This window comes from Lagenorhynchus albirostris, chromosome 15 (genome assembly GCF_949774975.1).
Source record: "Lagenorhynchus albirostris chromosome 15, mLagAlb1.1, whole genome shotgun sequence".
Lineage (NCBI taxonomy): Eukaryota > Metazoa > Chordata > Mammalia > Artiodactyla > Delphinidae > Lagenorhynchus > Lagenorhynchus albirostris.
The window spans coordinates 21023333-21046990 of NC_083109.1; the positions used below are offsets into that span (position 1 = coordinate 21023333).

Genomic DNA, 23658 nt, shown 5'->3' on the forward strand with positions numbered 1-23658 from the left:
CTAGCGGCTGGGGCAGGGAGCAAGCACATAGGTAGTTACTGATTAAGCCCTATGATTAGGGTACGGGTGAAGCAAGGACTGGTCAAGCAGGGGATGTACAGAGAGCAAAAGAACAGCCATCTTGAATGGCGTGACCATACAACCTCATACTTTCCTGTGACTCCAAAACTATTTATGTGTTGATGATCTTTTTGAAAAGAAATTACTTATTTACTTATTCATTTAGTTGTTTGTTGAACAAAATGTATTAAGTACATTCTGCATATCAGATCCTGTGTTAGATAGTGGAGATACAATAGGGAACCCAACAGCGACTATGCCCGCTCTTGTGGAGCTTACTGTGCTTAAAGTTTGTTGCCATAGATCCATTTATCCTTCCCTCTTTCCTTCCTTTCACCTATTGATCCATCCACTGATCCACCTTTTCGTCTGTTCATCCCCTGACCCATTCTTCTGTCTATCCATCTTTCCTTCATCCACTGATCCATCTATTAGTCAATGGCTTATCTACACAACCATTGGCCTTCAAAGCACATACCCACTGACCCACATCCATCTACTTGTTCATCCGTCAGTCCTTGACCTAACTTTCTCTATATTAGTGATCCCAAACCAGTGGCACATCAGGAACCTAAAAATCTGAATCTAGGTGTGAAGGCAGGGAACAGGAATCTCTGAAAACCTCCCTATTTGATTCTATTCACCTTGCCTGGCACCTGTCTAAGGATGTATATTTGGGAATCACTGTCCGAGATTAAAAGCACTGTGAATACAGGAGCTGTCTTAGTTTAGCTTTCTTGGAAAGCAGACACTGAGACAAGGACTCAGGTGTAGTTAATCATTTGGAAGGTGATCCCAGAAAGGACAAGTGAGGTAGTAGGGAAAGGGAGACAGGGAAGGGGAAGGGAAGCCAAATAAAAGGTGCTTTGATGAGCTTGTGGACACACGAGGTTCAATCCTGCTGGGAACCATCTGAGATACCTTGTGGAATAGACCACAAATAATCCCAATATAGGACAGGAGCCATTCATTTATTGCCAATTGACTGGGTGTTTGGGAGCTTTTAACTCCCCAGCAATTTCAAGTTGTTCTTCCAAGGTATTCTAGAAAGCCCTTGGGCAGAGGAGAGAGAGACAGATGGAGAGAGGCACTTTGTCATGGTTTGCTGTCAGGTTCCTGAGAAGTGTCCACAACTTCTGGTGAACTCAGATGCACCTAAGGACATAGGATAAGGCATTGACCCCTACCACAGAGGCCATGTCTATCTTGTTTATTGCTGCATCCCTAGGGGCTAGAACAGTCCTTAGTCCAGTGGCCTATGCTCAACAAATATTTGATAAATAAATCCTGTGCACCTACCAGAACTTGTGCCAGGTACTGGGTAACAATTCCTTTAATTGTGCTCTCCGTTCAGACTGTACTTTCCTCTCCCATCTAGAGTCTGTACCATTCCCTCTGCATCCTGAATCTCTCTGCCCTGTTTTCACCCCATCTGCAGAAGGTTGCTGGGAGCTGCTGGAAGCTCACATGGCTGGGCCCTCAGCACTGCTGGATCATCCTGCTGGGTGTCCCTGGCCAGAGGACCCTCCTCGCCTGGCCCCTCCTGGACCCCATAACCGGCAGAAGTGGCACCCACAGCATGTCTGTAGCATCAGCTGTAGCCAGACTCTTGAAAAGTCTCAATCCAAACTTCCAGGGAGTAGAACTCATTTCCCAAGGCCAACCTCACACCCAGAGCTGGGACTAGTGTGGGAAAGTGAAGCATTTGTTTAGAGAGCAAAATATAAAAGGATGCCAAAAAATTCAATAATCAAGATCATATTTTATGCAGTCTTTTTAAAAATCAAAATTCAAAAGTGAACCATGTGTTCAAAATAGCACGATGAACAGATAATAAAATTTAAAGACAGAATTGTATTGCTGTTATTTCCTTTCGCCTCAGACTCCATATGGCCGAGCATTGTGCCACTACTGGTCCTGTGCTTATCTGAATGTCACGCTTACCGACCCTGCCTGCCTAAGTATTTGGGAGGGAAATATACTGAGGTTTTCAATTCTTCAAATTTACATTAAAAAATGGATTATTGAATGGATTGATGGATAGATACAGGACAGGTAATCCAGCACCATAAAATGTTAATTGTTCAAGTTAAGCTGTGGAATTCTTTCACCTTTTCTGTATGTTTGAACTTTTTTTTTTTTTTTTGTAATTTTGGAGAAGAAAAAATACAGAGCAGTGGGAAGGACCCCCGAGGCTGGCTCCCCGGGGTCAAAGCAGCTCCACCCCCTTAACCCCTAGGTGTCCAGTGAGGACGTACCAGTCCAGCCAGCCTGCTCCTCCTTGACCTAAGCCTGTCTCTGGCCCTGCGTTTGAGATCCCTGCGCTCCACCAATAGAAAGGCCTGGATCCTCTCCACTTCCTGACTGGTGCCCGTGGAGTCCGGTTGACTCCCTCCTTCCCTCCAAGGCCCCTAAGTGGGGAACATATTAGTCCCTGGGGTAGGGTTTGTCATTTAACAAAACATGTCCTATGATATAGCATCCTTCTATGTTTTGGGGGAAAAAAAACCCATCGAAATGTCACTTGAAATATGGAGGACTTGAAAGTAAAGCACTAGAGATAAACGATCATTATCAACTGGGCGGGGAGGTGAGAGTGAGGGGTGGCAGGGAGGGAAGAAGCATTTAGAAATCTAAAGGTGGAGGGCTTCCCTGCTGGCGCAGTGGTTTAAAATCTGCCTGCCAATGCAGGGGACACGGGTTCGAGCCCTGGTCCGGGAAGATCCCACATGCCGCGGAGCAACTAGGCCCGTGAGCCACAATTACTGAGCCTGCACGTCTGGAGCCTGTGCTCTGCAGCAAGAGAGGCCGCGATAGTGAGAGGCCCACGCACCACGATGAAGATTGGCCCCCACTTGCCGCAACTAGAGAAAGCCCTCGCACAGAAACGAAGACCCAACACAGCCATAAATAAATAAAATAAAATAAAAATTAAAAACAACAAAAAAAAAGAAATCTAAAGGTGGAGAACCTTCTCTCACCGGTGGGGAGCGAGGCAGGGCTGGCTCGGGACAGGGTGGTGGCTTCCTCCGGGATCTTGGTGGTTCCCAAAGCAGAGAACTGGGTCAGGGTCCGAAGGGCGTAGAGCCAGGATTCGTCGTAAGAACAGTTGGGAACTGAGGGAACCCTGGTGGGGGGTGGGGGGGGAAGGGTCTGGTCCTGAGGTGGATTCCCTTCCTCCTCAATTCTTTCACTGAATGAAACTTGCCGGCCCTATCTGCCTCCCTCGAATTCGGATTGCGAACTCACCGCGGATCCGAGGAGAGCTCAGGAGTTCTTTTCAACTTCTAGCCATGCACTTTGGTGTTGGGGGTAGGAGTCGGAGATGCAGAGATGGGTCGCATCTTCTCCTGCCGTCTATTTCTCCCGTCGGCCTGAATGCAAGTCTGGGGATGGATGTATTGCCCACGAGGGGGCAGGGTTTCCCTTGGGGCTCCTAGGAGCTTGGCTCTTCCGCCTCTGCCTTTCTGGGCCCGCGCAGGGTGACGGGTGGGGGACCCGGGCTCCAGGGAGCTGAGCACAAAGCCGGGAGCTAAGAGGCAGTGCAGCGGCTCCAGGCGAGTCCGCGGAGATGGCAGCCGCTGTCCAGGGCCTGCCTGGTGTTTCATTTGTCCTTTTAAAGACGGGAAGGACGGAGCTGGTGCAGCGTGACGCTCCCTCCTTCCCTTCCACTGCAGAAGTCAGGGCTTTTTCTGAAGGTTACAGACCGAGCTCCGACTCAGATCGTACCCGAGGGTGGGTGGACCTGCGGAGGAGCAGCGGAGGCGGGGCAAGGGCGATGAACAGTCAGTTCTCCCGGCCTGGGAGGCATCAGAGGGCGTAGAGGGACGGGAAACTGAGAATCCTCTGATCAGCTCTGGATCCTGACTCGCGACAATAGAGACAAAGGGGCATCAGGTGGGTGACAGCGGACATCTTAAATGGCCCGTTCAAATCGTCAGAGCCGCAGGCGGCCGAGGGGACCCAATTTTATCCCGCTTGCGCTTCCACACTTGTTGGATGGCTGCAGAAGCAGGCGGTGCGAGGTCACCTCTGTCGCAGGCACGCGCTCAGGGGTGCTCTGCACACACAGGCAAGCACACGCATTCATCAAAGCTCTCACAAGACACAGATACAGCCTCCCACCCCCAACCCCGCACATCTTCGTGTAGGCGCTCTCTCTCACACAAGCACACACTGATCCACGCAGTGGCAGCGGGCAGGGAGAAATGGCCACTGTGCGTAGGCATTCTCCCCGTTCTTTCCTATGCTCCCATCGCACCTGGTGAAATCATTCCAAATGAGGCCTCTGCCTTGGTGGGAGAGATCAAGAGCCTCCCATCGTGGCTTCTCTCCCACTGAGAGTGGCCTAGCCTTCCTGAGCTCCCAGATTCCATCTGGAGAGTCTGACCATGATCCATACCAATGTACCCAGGACTGGCGCCCCTGGAAGCAACAGGAGGGCTGCCCTTGCAGTAGGATCTGCATAAAAAAGGACAGGGTCCTCTGGGTAATTTAAGCAAACACATTCTCAAACAGGCTGCTCAAGAAAAGGGGAGGCTGGGACATAAACGGCTCTGCCTGGTGAATCTAAACAGCCAGATCTCTTCACTGTGGCTGTGTAAACCCCACCTTGGACTTGAGGGGGGTTCTCCAGGGTGAGAGGTGCCTGGGATGCTAGGTTGGCAAACCCTGGGAAATACACAACGGCCCTGCTGACTCCCTTTGTAGCTCTCTTCACAGCCGGCAGTCATACTGTGGACTTCAGAGTCCCAATCTATTGCCTGTCTCTCCTCTGCTAGACTGTAAGCTCCAGGAGCGCAGGGCTGAGTTTGGCAGCCTGCACGGTCCCAGACCTGGTGGGCTGTCTATAAATATTTGTTGAACAACTCTGTAGGGCTTTTGTACATAAGCAAAACCTTTTCTTCCTCTTTATTTTAGGATTGGAGTTCGAGAGCGTCCACCAAATTCTCAGATGGATCCAACCCCCGGGGAAAGATCTGGGCGGGGGGAAGCCTAGTCCTGGCGGCTGGGGAGCCAAGGCCACACCGAAACCGTGGGCGCACCACCACGTGCTCCTTTGCCTGAGTCCCCCAAGTACTCAGAAAGCCTCCCCTTGGTGCTGAGCACCCCTCACTCTCCCCGGAGCTCTCCAGGGACTCTTTAACTACAACTGCTTCTCCATCCCCACTTGCTTCACGGGGTGGGCCAGGGCTGGTTCCCTCGCCACCCTCGCACCCAGTGCGAAAATGCAGAACTGAGACAGGGCCGCGAGCGCCTTTGTTTCTTCTTTATTTGCGGATATAATTATGCACCGCACTCTAAATTAGAGAAAGATTTTTTTTTCTGATATACATTTCATCTTATTCACCACGAGCACACCACACGCACAGCAGAACAGTTCCACAACCTGATAAATTGCACAAGATGAGTTTGGATTCCTGAAAACCGGCAAGCAAGTCGGCCCCGCCGGGGCTTCTCGCTTCCCCGCTTCGGCGAAGGAAATCGCCCACCCGAAACGGATTTCCCGGCCAGCCTTTCCCGCTGAAGGGTTGAAATGTCTCCGGAATGGGAATCGTTCTTGCTGGAAATGGCTAGACTCTGCAGATTCCAAGCACTGATGGCTGTGAAATGTGCCCGCAAGGTCAAGTTTCTGCGCCTGCGAGCTGTGCCCCCTCTCCCTCCCTTCCCCCCCCTCGGTGACAGGGACCGAAGTGTCGGGGCCCCTCCTGGAAGGACAGAAAACCCTGCCCACAGATGCGCCGCCGCCTCCCCCGAAACCAGGGTGTTGTGGAAAAGAAAGGACAACAGAAACGCAGACGCAATGGATTGTGGATCCCTATCCCCTCCCGCCCCCAACCCCCAAAATCAGAAACGGGGAGCCAGAGATGTTTAAAGCTTGGCTTCCCAAGCGCGGCTGCAGGGCGCACGGGTTTGTTGGGGGAGGGGTGGGTGGGCAGCGGGGAGAGCGCGGGAGGGTGGCCGGGGCTGGCCCTAGTGCCCTAGTCCTCCGCGTTGGTTCGATAGGCCTCAATGAGGCCCTCCAGCGAGTGCACGAAGCCGGACACGCTGCAGATGCCGCCGATGACGAAGATGGCGACGTCGAAGAAGACCTGGTGCCACAGCAGCTTGCGCCAGAGCAGGCGCAGGTGGAAGAGACTGGGCAGGAGGAAGCAGAGGCCGGCGCCCGTGAGGCTGCCGGTGAGGCCCATAAGCAACGCGAAGTGCGGCACGTAGATGGCCATGAGCAGCGTGAAGACGACCAGCGCGCAGCGCAGCGTCAGGCCCCACGACTTGAGGCGCCCGTCGCCGCCGTAGCAGGCGGGAAAGAAGGCGCGGCTGCCTTCCTGGAAGAGCGACTTCTCCAGCACCTCGACAGCAGCGAAGAAGGGCAACGGGTAGGACAACAGGGCCTTGGCCACCAGGAAGATGTTGACCACGGCGCGGATGGAACCGGGCAGGTTATCCGTGATGACCTCCTTGGTCTCATCGGCCCAGGTGAGGTAGGCGACGAGCGCGAAGAGGCCTTTGAGCACGCAGGCGGCGATGTGCGTCCAGTTCATCATGCAGTGGAACTCGCTGGGCTGCTGCATGTTGCCCTCCAGCGAAGGCAGGAAGATCTGCGACGTGTAGCTGAACACGATGATGCCAATGGAGATGGGAAACTTCTTGACGTCGATATAGAACTTGACCTTCTCCCAGGCCCAATCGCGCGCCCTTGATAAGCAGTAGGCAATGACCAGAATGTTGATGACGAAGTGGGCCAAAGTGCACAGCAGGCTGAACCTGGACACGGCCTTGAGGTTCTTAAGGAAGGCGCAGGGCAGCAGCGCCGCCGTGGCGATGATGGACCAGGACTTCTGCGACACGGGCAGCCCTGGGAAGCTGTTGTACATGAGGTTGCCGCTCACCACCACGTACAGGATGCAAGTCATCACCAGCTCGATGATCTGCGCCACGTTCACTACGCGGCCGCCCAGCGTGGGGAAGCGCGGAGCGCAGCAAGCGTTGGCGATGGCCACATACGAGTCCCGCACGCGTACCACCTCGCCGTCTTCGTTCTCCTCGTACAGGCATGCGATGAGGATCTTGCCAGTGTAGCAGCACACCACGGCGGCGAAGATGATGAGGAACAATCCCAGGTAGCCGCCGTGCAGGATGGCGTAGGGCAGGCCCAGCACGAACATGCCCTGCGGAACGAAAAGACAACCAGACCCGGGAGCTCAGTGGATGCTGTATCGGAATACGGGGTCTGGGAGAGTGACTTAAGGGTATAGCCGGAAGGGGGCGCTAAGTGTGAACTGGGCCTAAGCCACTGGGAGGAGAGGGTAAGGATAGGCTGGAGTGGAGGTGTAGAGCGGTCTAATGGGGAGCCTGGGTATTGAGTCAGAGGTGGAGAAGGGGGTGTTTAAGGATGGAACTGAGAAGGAGAGGTGTGCTTAATGGCTGGGAGGTAGGGAGGGGGCTGAGTAAGGGGTCAAGCCGCAAAGAGGGAAGGGGTACGAGGAGATACCTGGGGGTGGTTCGGAAAAAGATGAGGAGGGGCTGGAGGGGGTTGACCGGAAAAGGACGAGGAGAAAGGTAGAGAGCTGGGCCTGAGCCACTAGGAAAAGGGGATGCAGAGTCTAAGGTGGGGCTGGAATGGGGTGCAAGGAAGCCAATGAGGGGAACGCAGGTGCCTAAGGGTCGAACTGGAGAGGGAAACCGTTGAAAGCGGCAGCGGGAGAGAAAGGAGACGGGGTAGGGAGGAAGGGGGGCTGAGCGTGGGGCAAGTGGCAGGGAGGCAAGACCAGTGGGAACGTGGGGTTTGCTAGCGAAGGGCTTTGGGTGGGGTGAGGCCAGAGGCGTGGGGACGGGGAGAAAGGGTTGGGCAGTCTTAGGGCCAGGCCAAAACTGGGGCGGAGAGACCGATCCCTAAGGAAGGGGACTAAGTGGTAGAGGCGAGCAGGATTAGGGGCCTACGGGGAAAGCACAAGCGCTTTGTGAACGGCGAACCCAAGCGAGAGTCAATACCCAGAACCTGCGGGAACGGGCGGACAGAGCTGTGGAAGAAGGATTTAGAATCCACGTAGGGAAGCAAAGCTAACGAAATCCAGGGTTCCCGAGGCTTGCAGGCCTCCAGCCTTCCACCCTGGCCTCCATCAAGGCCTACGGAACGGGGTCTTTAAAGATGCCCCAGGTGAAGTCGGGGGCGGCAACCGAAGCTGGTGCGTGCCCCCGGTCCCTGGTTGCGCTTGGCCGTCCGGCCCGGCCCTGGAGCGGAAGGCGCCTCGGGTCGGGTCACTTACTGAGCAGGGCCCCGAGGAGCCCCGCGGAGCCCGGGTCCCGGGACAACCCCATCTCGGCCTCCAGCTCCCGGGAAACCCACGTTCTGCGCCCCAACGACCTGTACGCTCCGGGGACGCCGAGGGTGGGAGATGGGAGGCAAGCCGCAGGGCCCGGGGACGCGTGGGGCGGAGGCCCTCTCTGCCCCTCGAGCTGCGGCCTGCTCGCCTTCTCCAGCTCCCGGGGTCGTTGTGCAGGTTCCAAACCCGCTCCCGGCGGAGTCCGGCGCCGCCTGGTGGGGACTGAGGGTTGAGAGTAGGGGTGACGGGGTGGCGGGCCTGGAGACCAGAGGCGGTTCAGAGCATCTGGAGGTGGCTTCTCCAGGGTCACACGCAGAGGAGCTTTTTGCGGTGTAGCCGGGATTTCGAGCGAGAGGGGTGTCTGTGCGCAGGTAGCGCTGAGGTACCAGGGACCATAATGTGCTTGTGTGGTCATACATATATGTGTGTGTGTGTGTGCATGTTTGTGTATACCTGTTTGTCCCCGACAGGGCTGCACCTGAGAGCGGGTGGATCCTGTATGCATGAGTTTGTGTATGTGTGCATGTGTTATGTTCAGACGGGTTTATGTGTGTGCCCTTGGTATGTACAGGTATGTGTTTCTGTGTGGGGGAGGTGTAGGGGTGTATGAAGGTGCATTTGAGGATAATTCTGTGGTCTATATATAGGTGTATATTGTGTGCACCTGTGACCAGCGTTTCTTCGGGGGAGGGGGGCTGTGGGCATGTGTGCCTGCCTATGTGCATGAGCGCTGTCTATGCGTGTGTGTCTTGTGTGTCGGGGGAGGAGACTCCCAGCTCAGATCTTTCCCCCTCTCCTTTTCTGCCGAAAATGCAGCTGTGAATCCATTCCGGAGTCCCAGGCCATACTGTTCCCTCCAATCCTGATTTTCTTTCTCCCTCACCCCTCCCCACTCCCCCTCCTCCTGTTTTCCTCGCTTCGGCAGGGTCTCCGGGAAAGCGTCTCTAACCGAACCTCAGCCTAGCTGTCCGGCGGCCGGGGATGCGGGAGGGGGCCGGATGGGGGGTGGGGAGACACCACCTGGGGACGTAGATCCCCGCGCAGGGCTGGAAGGGATGGGGGCAGGCGAGATTCCTGGTACAGGAAGGGGTCTTGAGGCTGAGATCTCCAGGGGACTCTACTGCGAGTAGAGCCTGGTGCGCAGATCGGGGGGGGGGGCGGGGAGAGAGGCAGAGCTGGGAATCCCGCGCTCACCTGGATAGCGTTGGTCACGTTCCAGCCCGCCTCCCACGCCGTGATCTTGGGCTTGTCGTGGCCCCCGAACTCGCCACCAGCTCCCAGGGACTGGTCCTTGGAGCCCGAGGGCGGCAGGGGCGCGCCACCGCCTCGCTGGTAATGGATGTCTCCTTCGACGGGCGGTTCAGCGCCCTCGTCCCCGCAGGGCTCGCCCTCGGTTTTCAGGATGTCCATCTGCAGGCCCTGACGGTGCTCAAAGTCGAGGTCGTCGCAGTGCGCGAAGCCCACCGCCTCCTCGTCGGTGGCAGCCTGAAAACCCATCCTGGCGAACATGCCGCTCACCTTGGCCTGGGACTTGTTGGATACGGACGTGGCCACGTTGGACAGCTTGCTGCGGAGCAGGGTGGCCATGGCGGCAGCGGGGCCCGAGAAAAGAACAGAAGGGGCTGGGGACGCGGGGGACGCACGGCAAGGCGGTGAGGGCCACGGGGGCGCGAGACCGCTATCTTCGCTCGCTTTCCCCGCGGCGCCCCGGGGCGCTCTGGCTCATGACCCCCTCGGCTGGCGTCTGAGGCTCGCTGAAGGCCGACCCGGAGGGCGGGCAGCGGGGCTGGCGGAGCGGCGGTGGCGAGTGCACTGCGGAGCTGCAGCGGGGCGCGGGCTGGGCTGCGGAGGGCGGCGGTGGCGGCGGCGGCGGTGGCGGCGTCAGAGCATCTACGCGAAGCTGGCGCGGCGCCCCCAACCGCGCGCAGCCCAAAGCGCTCCCGCCCCTCAGAATCTGGCGGGGGCGGAGGGGCTGGGGAGGGAGAAACTCCGGGAGGTAAAAGGAGTGAGGAGAGGGCAAGGAGAAGAGAAAGGGGGCACCAAGGGACTCCGGAGAACCGAGATGGGGACAGCAGAAGGGCGCCCACGGAAGGGAGCAGGAGGGAGCGCGTGAAGGAGGGGTGTGGAGGGCGGGGTGGGGGCTGGAGTGCTGCATTTCTGGAGGAGGCGCTAAACTCCGATCCTGGCCCTTCCCACCTCGCCGCCGCAGGGAGGGAGGGGGCCCGAGCGGGCAGATCCTCTTGGTCCCCTGTCCCTGGCTACCCCCTCCAGAGTTCGCGAGCCTTTCAGCCCCAGATCCTCTGGCCAAGGACTGGTCTAGACGCCCAGAAAGGCAGCAGGACAGTTACCTGTCTCCGGCGGCCCAGGCCGTCTGGGCATCGCTCTGTCTCCCTGGCACCCATCAGCAGCACTTCAACCTGGTCGCGAGCCCCCCTTGAAGGCAGAAGTGATCGGCAGAAGTGGAGGAACGCTCTCAAGAAGGCTTAGCCCCGGCCTCGGTCACTGGGGCTGTCTCCTCCCGTCCAGGGACGACGAGATGGAAGTGATTCTGCGGGTTGTTCGCCACCAACCATTCTCCAAACGTGTGCATAATGAGGGCGAGAGGTTGGCTGTTCGCTTTCTTTTCCTTTGGGGGTCTGGAAGGAGGAAGGACTGAAGGCACCTGTCAACAGCCTCGAGGCGGGTCTGCGAGTGCCCGCGCCGCGGAGGGGCGCAGCTGGTGCCTGGCACAGGGGAAGGAAGGGCTTGCGGCGGGCCCAGGGTGGGGAGGCGCGCTGTGCGCCCCGGCCCTGCTAGCCCGGCAGCTGCCGGGGGCTGTACAAACCTAGGCTGTTTCTGTTGAGTGGGTTGCGTGTAGCTCGAGAGCAGGAGAAAGACCCAGAGACAAAGACCGACACTGTACCAGGTATTGCTACGGGCTGGAGCTGAGCAGACTCCGGGGGTGAGATTTGGTAACCGTGTTTATTCTGTAAGTGCACAGTTCTGCGCGCATTTGAGCCTGTGTGTGCGCAGAGCTTGTGTGCTGGGTTGTATGTGTATATGTATGAATGGGTTGCTTGCGGTTTTGCCTGTCGGGGTCCTTTTGTAGTTGTGTCTCCGTGCGGGTCCGCGGCTCGGTGTGTTCCCAGCTGGGCTCCTGCCCCGGGCTCTTAGGCACTAAACAGCAGCATCGGCGACCTGGCCGTCCCAGCCTAGGTACAGGAGGACTAGTGGCTGTGACTGGGGGCGGGATGGGGAGAATCTGAAGGAAACAAAAAGAAAGGGGCTCCCAGTGACCCCCTTCCCAAGACCCAGTCTCTCTGAGAACCCCAGTCTCCTCCTCCCCTGCTGTATTTCTAGATTAGCTCAGGTCAGCGCACAAGTAGGACGGCCTGAGGGCTTTGACCATCTCGTTGGAGCTGCCAGGAGAAGACAGGCTTCCCCTCTACCTCCTAACCCTCCCTGCCCACACCCCCAGCACCTCACGGTCTCTGAGAATCTCCTCTCCGGATACAGAACCTCTACCACATTGGGCAGAGATGCTAGTAATCGCTCCAAGGTACCCCCCTTAAATTCCCCCAAAAGCCTGCCTGGCAGAAAACAGAAACCCTCTGCCCTAGAGTGAAGCAGTCCCCACCACCACTATGACAAGAAAACTTCTCCATAAAGCCTTCTCCCAGACACGGACCCTCCAAATCATGATAGGACTCAGAACAAAGACAGGACAGAGATCCTTCCCCAAAACACAGAGATTCACTCCTCCAAAGAGGCTTTGAAAAAAACAAACCAAAAAAATTAACTGATCTCCCAACCCAGAGATTTGCCCTAGAGACAGACCCTCCCCACCACAAACCCCAGATGCTAGGGAAAGAGAGCCTTTTCCCTACAGATTTCTATAGACAAAGATCTCTATCTCCTAATTCTCATCCCTCCCCTTCTATTCTTGGTGAAATTCTTTAGTTGCACAGGAGATAATCTGGGCAGAGACGAGTTCCTTAGGGCTCCCTTCCACCCCGTACATACCCAGACCTGAAGATGGTCATTGATGCCTTCTTTGACAAGTGAATCAATAACACATATGTATCAGTTGGTCATTGCCAATTTGTGTGTGGATTTTATGGGGGTCTGGGGTGCTTATCCTGTCTTTCCTTTTCCCTACTGATGTTCACTGTTGTAGGACCCAAGGTGGGCTGTGAAGTTCTTGCAGTATTGAGAAATGAGGTCATTCATTCACTCATTTATTCATTCATTCAGCAAAATTTCTCAAAGCTTATTCTGTGTGTGACTCTCTTTTGGCTGAAGATGACACAAGCCCGGTCCCTGTTTCTGCTTCTCACCCCAATTCTTGGGACTGCAGGTGGGGACCCCAGAGAGCACTCAGGCCAGTCACCCTCTCTGCAATGCTTAAACCATCCCTAAAACATCCCAACAGAGCCTCACTTTCATTCTCATTGTACAGAGAAGCAAACCCAAGCCCAGCGGGAAGGTGTCCTGCGCAAGGTCATGCAGAGTCCAGGGCAGAGCTGGGCTAGGACGAAGGAACCCTGATGCTCCTCCAGTGCGCTTTCCCCTCCATGACCTCATCTTGGTCACGTACTAGCTGTGTGACATTGGGCGACTCACTTAACATGTCCCAACTTCCATTTCCTCATCACTAAAATGTGAAAATAACAACAGACCCCTGGAATTCTTGAGGGGATTCAATGAGATTGGGTATATAAAATTCTTAGCATGTGCTAAGGGTCCCAATACATGGTAGCAATTATTTTATTATTATTGTTGTTGTCGCTATAACCCAATGGCCATTTTTCATTGTTTGGGGGAAAGTGAGCGTACGAGAAAAAGCCTGTGATTGGGGCTGAGAGTCGAAGTGAGTTGAATGCACACCCTCTGGCTTTGCCACACCTCTCTGTCCTCATCCCTTCCAGTCCTGGACTGACCTGAAGGGAAAAGAATGAAGGGCAGGAGAAAAGAACGCAGAGGGCAGGGGACCTGGCAGGCAGCCCCAGGAGACGACCAGGATCACCTCACTATCTGGTATTAAGCTGGGCTGTGCTCTAGTGAAGGCATCAACTTCTGAATTCTCCTACTTGCTCCTCTAGGGGCACCCTCAGGAGAGGAATTTGCAGCTGCTTGGCCCCCTGAGTTGAAACACAACATGCGCATACACACATCCACTCACACACAGCTAATGACAAGCCAGTTGACAGATGCACAAAGAAATGAGGACCAACACACAGATCCAAGTACATTAGCAGATTCACACAGCCTAACAGAGCAACACACATGGGTCAGAGACAGGCCAGCACATACACACACTGACAGACGCCCAGACACAGGAACACACACACACACACACACACACACACACAGATTCACAGTGAGACCAATCATCAGGCACCCACAAAAGCAAGAATACCCCCATGTGATCACGAAAGGGAAAAGAGGAGAGAACAAAGAGAGGAAAGGGGCAGAGGAGACATAAAAAGGAACATGCTAGAAGAGGCAGCAGGGAGACAGAGCGGGATGTGCTAGACAGAGACAGCAGCTGGGGGGCACAAAAGAGACAGAGTTGCCACAGCCTTCCACTTGGCCGATGTCAGAACCCAGATCTGTGACTAAGATAATGTGGATGGCGGGTGAGGAGGCAGGAGCTGCCCCTGCTGCCTGTCCTGGGTGTGGGGATGGGGGTTCTCCTCCCAGGACCACACAAAGTCCCACCCTCTTGGGGGACCTGGGCTGCCTGAGAGGGAGCAGTGAAGGACTCCCAGGACTCCTGCCAAGTCCCATGAAGCTAAACCTGTATTCTGGATTGGTCCTGCCACCCGGACCAGGGGTGGGGGGCGGTGGGTGTCCCTCTTCCAAATGAGATTATTCTCTCTATTTTTGATGCCTTCAGTAGCCGAAGGGTTAAACACCTGGCTAGCAGAGATGGAGGCCACTTTGGGGGAATAAATAGGGTTAAATAGAACTGGGCTTATCTCCCAGAGCAGGCAGCACCATGGGGGTGGGGCATGGAGCCCTTGAATTAATGGCCTGGAAAGCCAACATCATGAGCATCGTTTCGGGGCTGAATGATCACAGACAGACCCCCCCTCCTCTTCCTTTTCCAGAGCATATTCTGTCCGTGAGCCTTTTCCTGCTGTGGGGACAGGCGCTGGCTCTATAAATCACCCTTCCCCCATCAAGCTAGCGCATTGGCTTGAGAAAGTCATGCCCATCTTGCCTCAAACCAGAACCCAATTTCCTGATGCTGAGTCCATGGGCACAAGTGGGGAGAGGGGGCAGCAATCCGTGCCCAGAACAAAGACCCTGATTCTTCTCCCTTTGGTGAGACAAATCAGGGGGCACCATGGATGGTGAAGATGCTGCCTCTGCTGGCTCAGGGTGAACCATATTAAAATATATTAATGACTTTTTAAATATTAGCAGTTTTCCTTGTTGAAATAGAGAGCATGCCGTCTCTGGAGGCATGCAGGCCAAGGCTGGATGTCCTCTCAGAGATCATGTGGAGTTCTGCCTCAGGGCAAGGGAGGCTGGATTTCACGAATTCTGGGCTTCTAGGTTCATGTCTTTGTGTGCATGGCTCTGAGAAGAGACCAGGGAGCAGGGGACACTGGGGACCCAGGCCTGGCCCTTGGCAGCCTTGGAAACCAGAGAAAGCTGCCTGGAACTGAAGCAAGAGCCCTGGACTGAACCCTTAGACCAAGGGTTCCTGCCTTTATGAGAACACAGCCTCCTATTACACTGGGAAGCAGGGAGAATGACGACCTCATTCCCCACTGGGTCCCTAGCACACAGTAGACACTGAATAAACATTTGTGGGTTGGATTAAATCCATATCACAAAACCATTTCCCCCCATGAACTTTTAGTATAATTGGTTGAGGAAACACACATAGGCAATGGCCAAAATTTAGCTCTGAATTCTGAGTTCTGTAGCTCTTCTAAACTGATTCATCTTGAATGCTCACATTACCTTCGACATAGTAGGAAGCCGGTCATACATACATGTGTGAGATGTGATTTTTGTTCAGAGAGGGCTTGGGGTACACACCCAGATTCAAAGACTTTTGCAAGACCTCTCAGCAACCGTTAGGAATCTGTGGGTCACCAGTTATAACTGGGAGAGATGGCTGTGGTGGAGGCTCTGACTCCAGTGAGCCCTGCTGCAAGGCCCCTGAACTCCAGGAGTGCAAAGGTGCTGTGGGTCTGACCTCCTGGACCTTCAAACCTGTTGGTGCAGAGCTAACCTTTATTGAGTGCTCTTTGTGTGCCAGGCATTGGTGAAAGCACCTGGGGATTGCCTCCTTAAATTCCCACAATCCTTAGGTTAGGCTACTGTCACCTTCAGAGGCTTAGGCAGGGACTGGGGGAGATGGTGCTGGATGGGCACAAGCAGGGAAAAGGGGAATGTTGGAAGGATTATGCAAGGTGAGAGATGTCTGATTTGGAGGGCCAGGGGAACTGGAGGTGATCCTTGCTTAGAAGGGTTAAGGGCTAGCCTCTCCTGGTCAAAACATTGCCTCACCCAGATAGCCTACCTTCCTCAAAATTCACTATGTTGAAGCCCTAACCCCCAATGTGACTATTTGGAGATAGACCCTCTATGGAAGTAACTAAGGTTAAATGAGTTCGTAAGGGAGGGGCCCTGATCCAATAGGATTAGTGTCCTCATAAGAGGCACCAGATCTTGCTTGCTGTCTCTGCCATGTGAGTACACAGTGAGAAGGTGGCCATTTATAGACCAGGAAGAGAGTCCTCACCAGCAATCAACCCTGCCACATCTTAATCTGGGACTTCTAGCATCCAGTACTGTAAGAAAATAAATGCCTGTTGTGTAAGCCACCCAGTCTGTTGTATTTTGTTATGTTGCTCAAGCTAAGACACTGAGTGATCTGCCAGCCCCTGACCAGCACTACCTCAGTGGCCTAAGATTTTTCTAGGTCACAACCTCTTTGAACATCTAAAGAGGCTGAAGATCCTCCTTCCACAAACACACACAAAATGTCACACAGAGTTTCAAATCCTCTATTGTCCACTCATGATAACTCTATGGCTTCCAGTCTAAGAGCTAACTCTAGAAGTTTCTTTCTCTTCCAATTCTGCTGAGAGCTGGAGTCAGGTGAGATATCAACATTAATATTTAACAAATGCTTATTCTATGCCAGGTTCTAGGGTAAGTGCTTTGTCTGTGTTCTCTCACTATTGCCTTAGAGCATCTCTCTGAGCTTGCGTTGGTTTCATGTCCATTAGGGATGAGGACGCTGGCATACAGAGAAGTTAAGTAACTTGTCCAAGATCTCACAGCTAGGAAGTGGAGGATCCAGGATTCAAACCCAGGATCAGAGCTGACCTTATAACCTCCACACTCTAGGTGAGTCTGCCAAGAAGAGCTTAGGCCTTGGACTCCAGGGAGGGGCTGAAGTCCAGATCTGGCTCCCACTGGCGAAACAGATCTCCATGTCTTCTCTTGGGCATGCTTCCTGCACTGAGAGGTATATATGTCTACTCTGGTCACCCTCATCTTCCTACCTACCACACAGGCAACTCCTCTGGGACAAGAGGTCGGGGAGGCACGGGGGCAGGCATACAGTAGGTGCTCAGAAAAGCTTGTGGATTTCACTAATGTCTGGGTGGCCTTTGAAGGTCAGGCCCTGTATCCTGGGCTTTCCAGCCTCAAGAGCACATGGCTCTTTCCCATGGGATGGCTTAGCCTAGCACAGCTGATAAAGGCTCCTGGGACATTGACTGTTTCTTAACTTGGGGTGTATGAACCCTCGCCCAGAACTGGTTAATTTTATGTTGTATCATTTTATATCTAAAGTATCTACCAGCAAATTCTAGATCCCCTGGATGACCAGATACTGCTTTAATTGTTGTGAGCCTTATGACAAAAGAACAGAGGGAGGCTAAATGCTGAAGCGTACAACACAACACTCACTGTGCAAGTGGAGATTTAATTTCAGCGACACATCATCCATCACATTAAATTAATCGTGTCGTTTTGAAATGTCTGATTTTGTAGCTTTGTTTGTATCATGTGGGTACATTGTGTTTGCTTTTCCAGTTGTATAAAGCTAAAAGGATATGGATTTATACTTAGCTTTATGTTTGTACATATTTCAGTAAAATCATAATAAAGATAATTTGTCAGTTGTAGGGAGGGGGCTGTGGTTTTTTCCCCGTTTGAAAAGTGGCTCGTGTATTAGTCAAGTGTGAGAAGCACGCGTTTAATTCATTCTGACCAAGTAGAAAATAAGCTTCACACATTGGTGCCCCCCACACACAGCCCCTGCCACCTGCATGGGTCCCCATCCTCCGTCCGGCTCCCCCACTGCTGCCTTGGAGGGGAAATATGACAGCGTAATGAACAGTTGTACGACGTGCTATAAAAAGGCAATTAAGGGAACTATTGGACTGGGACAAGCCAGTGTGACCTGGTTAATAGCTCTGAGCAGAGCTGGGCCGTGGGGAGGGGGAGGGGGAAGGGGGAAGGGGGCTTGCTGCTTTACTGTGAGGGGCTGAGCTGATCCGCTGCCCACTGCCTGCTAGGTACTGAGGGCACCTGGGCTGGCCTCACGACTAACGGGTCCAGGGACAGCCTGAGGGGGATGTTGGTTCAGAGCTCGGCTCCAGAGTCTACTCTGCCACTCCTGGTTGAGTGACCCGGGCCGGTGACTCAGGGTCTCTTAGTTTTAGTTTACTCATCTGTTAAATGGGAATAAACATGATTGTCCTAGACTGATGTCCCGTCAGTGGGAGGAAGGAGTGCGTCATTCATTATTTAACTGGTCAGTGCTCGGAGCTGCCTAGGGAGTCCAAAGGAAGGTGTGGAAGAGGCTTTTACTTTGTGTTTAAGTAGGATCTTCGATACAACACAGTCCGTGTTTGTGTGTGTGTGTGTGTGTGTGTGTGTGTGTGTGTGTATTGTGATCAGCTCACCCAGGCTCTCCACCCTACACGGGATGTGAGTTCTTTGATTGGATCTCCTGGAGTCACCCATGTGGTCATGCATCGTGTGGTCACTCCGCCCCTTTGGACCCTCTCTCATGTCCTCAGCCCCTCAGTCTCTGTACTCCCCACATGCCCCTATTTGTAGCCATCTTTGGCATATACCAACCTTTAGGATGGAGACAGAAACACTTCCTGCCCCATCCAAGCACATCCTTGACCCTACTTCACTGTGTTGGTGGAAGGATTAATGAGACAGCACGTGAAAAGTAGGTAGCGAAGCACCCGGCACATAGTACGTGCTCAATAAAAGCAAGCTATTCTCATAAATCAACTATATTTCAATAAGAATTAAAAAGAAAAGCTTATCTTAAAAAAAGCGAGCTATTCTTCTGGTCACAATAAGAAAAGCTCTGGGTTTATATTTAACACCTAGTGCAGTGCCTGACACATAGTAGGTGCTGAATAAATGTTTGTCGACTGAATTAATGAATGAAACCCCACTTGGTCCCATTATCTACTATCTATGATTGTACACTAACCCCTCTCTGAGCCTCAGTTACTCATTAGTCAAATAGGGATGTGATGCTGCCCCCTGGTCAGAGAGATGCCTTGCAAACTGTAAAGTCCTGCCCACTGTTGGAACTGGTTCTATTCACCCCCACACCCACCCCCACTCATCTGTGCCTGGCACCTGGATTTCTGAGAGCCCGGGGGCTCAGCCCCCCAGCACGCGCATTTATCCTAAAATAGGAAACAAGCGCACACATTGGCTGCATGGCCCCCTCCCCCTCCCCACAGTCTCAGATGGAAGTGAAGCTGACAGCCAGCCAGTGACAAAGGAGCAATCAGGAATCATTATGGCTTATTTAGGGTGGGCTTGGTGATTGGCTGAGAAGCCCCGGCTCGCTCCTCACTCAAGAGGAAGAGGGTCTGAGTAAGGCAGCTGGAAACAAGTCCCTCGGCTACTTCTCTCCAGCACCCAGCCCCAAGGGGGGCTGTGAGAGGCAGGTGGGTCTCAGAAAGAGACCCTGTCCTCCAGGGAGGTGGTGGCACTCCAGGCCTATGCACCGACATCCCCAGCCACTGAAGGCTAATCTGTGGGCCTGATGCTGACTTGGTAGAGTTCTGAAGCCAAGTCTGGCCATCTCTATCATCCAACTGCACTCACGATGAAGTGCAAACCCCCTCCCCTGCCCTCGCAGCTTATAAGACCCCGTGTGTCCTGACCCCGCCTGCCTCAACAGCTTCCTGTCCAGCAGTAAAACTGGATCTTTGTTTTCAGAGAGTGACCTTCTTCCTACCCCCACTCCCACTTACTCTCATTTCTGTGGCTGAGAACCCACACTGAAAGGCAGGCAGGGCCACCTTCAAATAGAATTCCCACCACTTTGTAACTGTGTGGTCAGGAGACTAACTCCACCTGACAGAACCTCAGTATCCTCATCTGTCAATGAGGATAATCAGATCTCCCTCCCAGGGTGGCAGAGAGGATTACATTAAAGGAGATAAAGCAGCTAAGATATCTCACATAGGGACTTCCCTGGTGGTCCAGTGGTAAAGAATCCACCTTACAATGCAGGGGACGCTGGTTTGATCCCTGGTCTGGGAACTACAATCCCACATGCTGCAGGGAAACTAAGCCTGTGTGCGCCACACCTACTGAGCTCGTGCGCCTCAAGTAGAGAGCCCGCATGCAGCAACTACAGAGCCCACATGTTCTGGAACCTGCACGCCACAACTAGAGAGAAACCCGCGCACCGCAACTAAAACCCAATGCAGCCAAAAATAAAAATAAATAAATAAAAATAAAATACCTCACATATAATACACCCTTCATGAATATTAGCTTGTATTATTATGCATTCTTAGGTCACTGCTTAGATGTCACCTCCTCCAGGAAGCCATCTTTGATTCCCCAAGTCTGGGGTTTGCCCCTCCTAAGTATTCCGAACACCCTCTGTGCTTTGCTCTGCCCTGCGGCAGGTACAGACAGGTGTGGCCTGTGTCTTACTCGTCCTTGTATTCTGGAGCTCAGCACAGAGCCTGCCACGGAGGAGGCTCTCCATGGGCCTCTGGACAAACCACTGTCCTGACAGCCAGGACCATGTGGGGATGCCAAGAACCCCTGATCCCCAAGCCCTGAGCCAGGGGGAGGTGGGGCTGAGTCTGCAAGCCGCCAGTCTATGCTTCAGTGGGACCTGTCACCTCATCCCAGCCCCTGGACCATTATCCAGACTGTACTCCCTGCTGGGATGCCTTTCACCCTCCTCTTGGCCTCCAAAGCCTGTCTTGCCCAAGGGACTTTCCAGGACCACTGACCACAAAGTACTGCACAGAAAATAGAACTTGCCTGTCTGCCCCACACAGATGGATTGCCTCTCAGGGTGTGTATTTGAGCTAGGTCTGTGCTCTTTTAATAATAGTAATAGCAGCTACCACTTATTGAAGCCTTGCTTTTTCCATCTAATGTGCTAAATGTATTATCTCATTAAATGTAGCATCTCATTAAATGTAGTATCTTATTTCTCCTCAACCTCAGCCACTAGCTTAGTCTAAAGGGGCAGTACTGGAAGGAAGGGGTCTCAGGTAATTATGGGAGGACAGGAAGCAGCATTGCCTCAGGGGATCTGGGGCCAGGGACCCCCACACACACCCCCGTACCTTACTTCTCTTTCCTTAACATGTCACCTTTGCTTTCCTCTGCTGCAAACTGACTGTTTCCATGTCGAGGGAACATGACTGCCAATAGCTCCCAAGCCTCCTATGTCATAGCTGTCATCACCAGAGGGAGACTAGCTGTTTGACAGCTCAAGTCGAGTGTCTGCCCTGCTGGTAAGGTTGTGGCAAGAATTAAATGAGATCATGTGCATTAAAGTCTTGTGCCTTGTAGTAAATGCTCAGTAAATGGCGGCTGTGATTAATAGTGTTGTTGTTATTATTATTATTACCAGCTTTGATCATATTCAGCTTAGGAGGATGTGACACTCATAGGCGGGGATGTGAGGTTGGAACCCATGAGATTTGGGGTCTGTCCATCCTTGGAACAGACCCTGTTCTGAAAAGGGCATTTGCTCACACCAGAGACCATGCCCCAGATGCAGCCTGTCGCCTCACCAGGCGGATGACCAGGCCCTAGGGCAGGGCTCAAAGGACGGGGCTCTCTCCAAGCCTGCTGGAGGTCTCCCGCTGACCTTGATCCTGGCAGCTGCAGACCAAAACTGGGGCTGGCCTCTTAGGGACTCACAGCCTGGGCTACTTTGTCTGTTAAATGAAGGTCGCCGAAAGGCAAGGAGGCCTCCTCCATGCAAAGATGTAAAAGCCAAGTGAATGCGCTCACCAAAGGGCCTCCTATGGAGGGTGTCCCTCAGTGTCAGAAATTCACAGGCCATAGGCCTGCTTGAGGCAAGAGGTCCTCTCTGTGGGGTCTCTGGGTCTAGATCCCATAGTCAGGGAGAAATCCTTGTACCTCAAGAGCACCCAAGGCCCTCGGAGTGGGGCCAGTCTGATCCAGCCCTGGCCTCCTCTCTCTGACTCCAGAATCAATTCTGCCCTCAGGTGCAGGTGCTGCAGGCTATCCCCCATCCCACCCTCCCACCCTCCCTTTCCCCCACCGACATCCCACCGCCACTCTGTTCGCCCAGCTGGGCCTCCAGTGTTCAATGCTGGGTAAAAGCATTGGTGCAACCTCTATATTGGGCTATTATAAATGTAACCCTGATTTCAGGGGATGCTCCCTGACCCTGGAGATTGGAGAGGGTGCCCACCTGATTCCACGGCTGGCAGAAGTTTCTCTCCAAGATATTGGATCTTTTGATGTTTCTCAGCAGGTGGGTCTGGGGGGAGGGGCAATGAGGCAAGGACGAGGAGGTTTCCTTCTTTTTGCTCCTTGGCCTCTTGTATTTATGCTTTTCTCCTCTTCCCCTCTCTCCCCCTCCTCCAGGATGGCCTCTGATTCCCCCCAAGAGTTCTTTCTTGCCATCTGTAGCTACTACCATCATGTTGGGTGCAGAGGCTACAACAAGAGAGATGTGGAATTCAGGGAAACAATTCTGGAAAGCTCAGGGCTCCTGGGAACTCACCTAATGCTTTCTGCTCCAAGATCAATAGGTGAGGAGATCTCCAAGCCCTTAATTAAGCTAAGTCCTTCAGAAGATGAGCTGTAACTAGGTATTAACTAAGCATTCTTTTCCCTCCAAACAAGGGGGTGACTTAGTCAGCGTTTTCTTGGAGCAGATATTTCCTCTTTCTGTTGTTTTTCTCTCCTTTCTTTTTCTTTTTCTTTCTTTTTTTTTTTTTTTTTTGCGGTATGCGGGCCTCTCACTGTTGTGGCCTCTCCCGTTGCGGAGCATAGGCTCCGGAAGCACAGGCTCATCGGCCATGGCTCACGGGCCCAGCCGCTCCACGGCATGTGGGATCTTCCCGGACCGGGGCACGAACCCGCGTCCCCTGCATCGGCAGGCGGACTCTCAACCACTGCGCCACCAGGGAAGCCCTCTCCTTTCTTGATTTACTTTTTGTTTTACATGGTCGCGAAAAAATATATATAAAATGTATATAGTGAAAAGTCTCCCTCCGACTTCTATTTCCTATCCACCTACCTTGTGATTCTCCCAGGTGCTGTTACTGGCTTCCTTCCATTTGCCTACACAACAAATATAAATATACAAACAAGTACAAATATATATTCTGATTGTCCTTTTCCTTTCTTAGTCACACAAAAGGTGGCACATTGTACACCCTGTTACGCTTTTTGGGTTAATTTTTTGCCGAATTTATCTTTGGAGATCTTTCACATCAGAATATAGAAATTACTCAGCATTCTAAAGGAGCTGAGAATAGCATTCTCTAATTATTTTTCCTTCCTTCTTTTCTTTATATTCTACCGCTTCCCCCAAATAGCTATGCCATTCATTCATTCATCCGTTCACCAATCAACTGCTCTGTGCAGGGTGCCGGGGCAGCAGAAATGAATTAGCCCAGGCCCCCTTCCTCAGGGCTCAGAGGCTGGTGGGCGCCAAGTCACCCCCAGCAAGCTGTGAGTGGGGAGGGGGCAGTCCCGGGTTTCCTCTAGTCGTCAGTGACTTGTCTTTTGTAGGCCACTGGTCTGGACTGGGTTTTTCTTTCTTACCTTTACTAAATCTCTAGCAGGGGTGTGTGTGTCTGAGTTTTAAATTTATTTATTTATTTATTTCTGGCTGCGTTGGGTCTTCACTGCTGCGCGTGGGCTTTCTCTAGTTGCAGTGAGCAGGGGCTACTCTTTGTTGTGGTGCTTGGGCTTCTCACTGCGGTGGCTTCTCTTGTTGCGGAGCACGGGCTCTAGGCACGCGGGCTTCACAGCG

General features: G+C 53.3%; 1 protein-coding gene across 1 annotated transcript; it reads right to left on the reverse strand.

Annotated features, from left to right (window-relative positions):
* Positions 1-6041: 6041 nt before the first annotated feature.
* Positions 6042-9971, reverse strand: SLC32A1 (solute carrier family 32 member 1). Its single transcript, XM_060124465.1, has 2 exons — positions 9579-9971; positions 6042-7229 (listed from the first exon to the last, which is right to left on the reverse strand). The coding sequence occupies exons 1-2, from the start codon at positions 9969-9971 to the stop codon at positions 6042-6044; spliced, it is 1581 nt and encodes a 526-aa protein (XP_059980448.1).
* Between the last annotated feature and the right edge of the window lie 13687 nt (positions 9972-23658).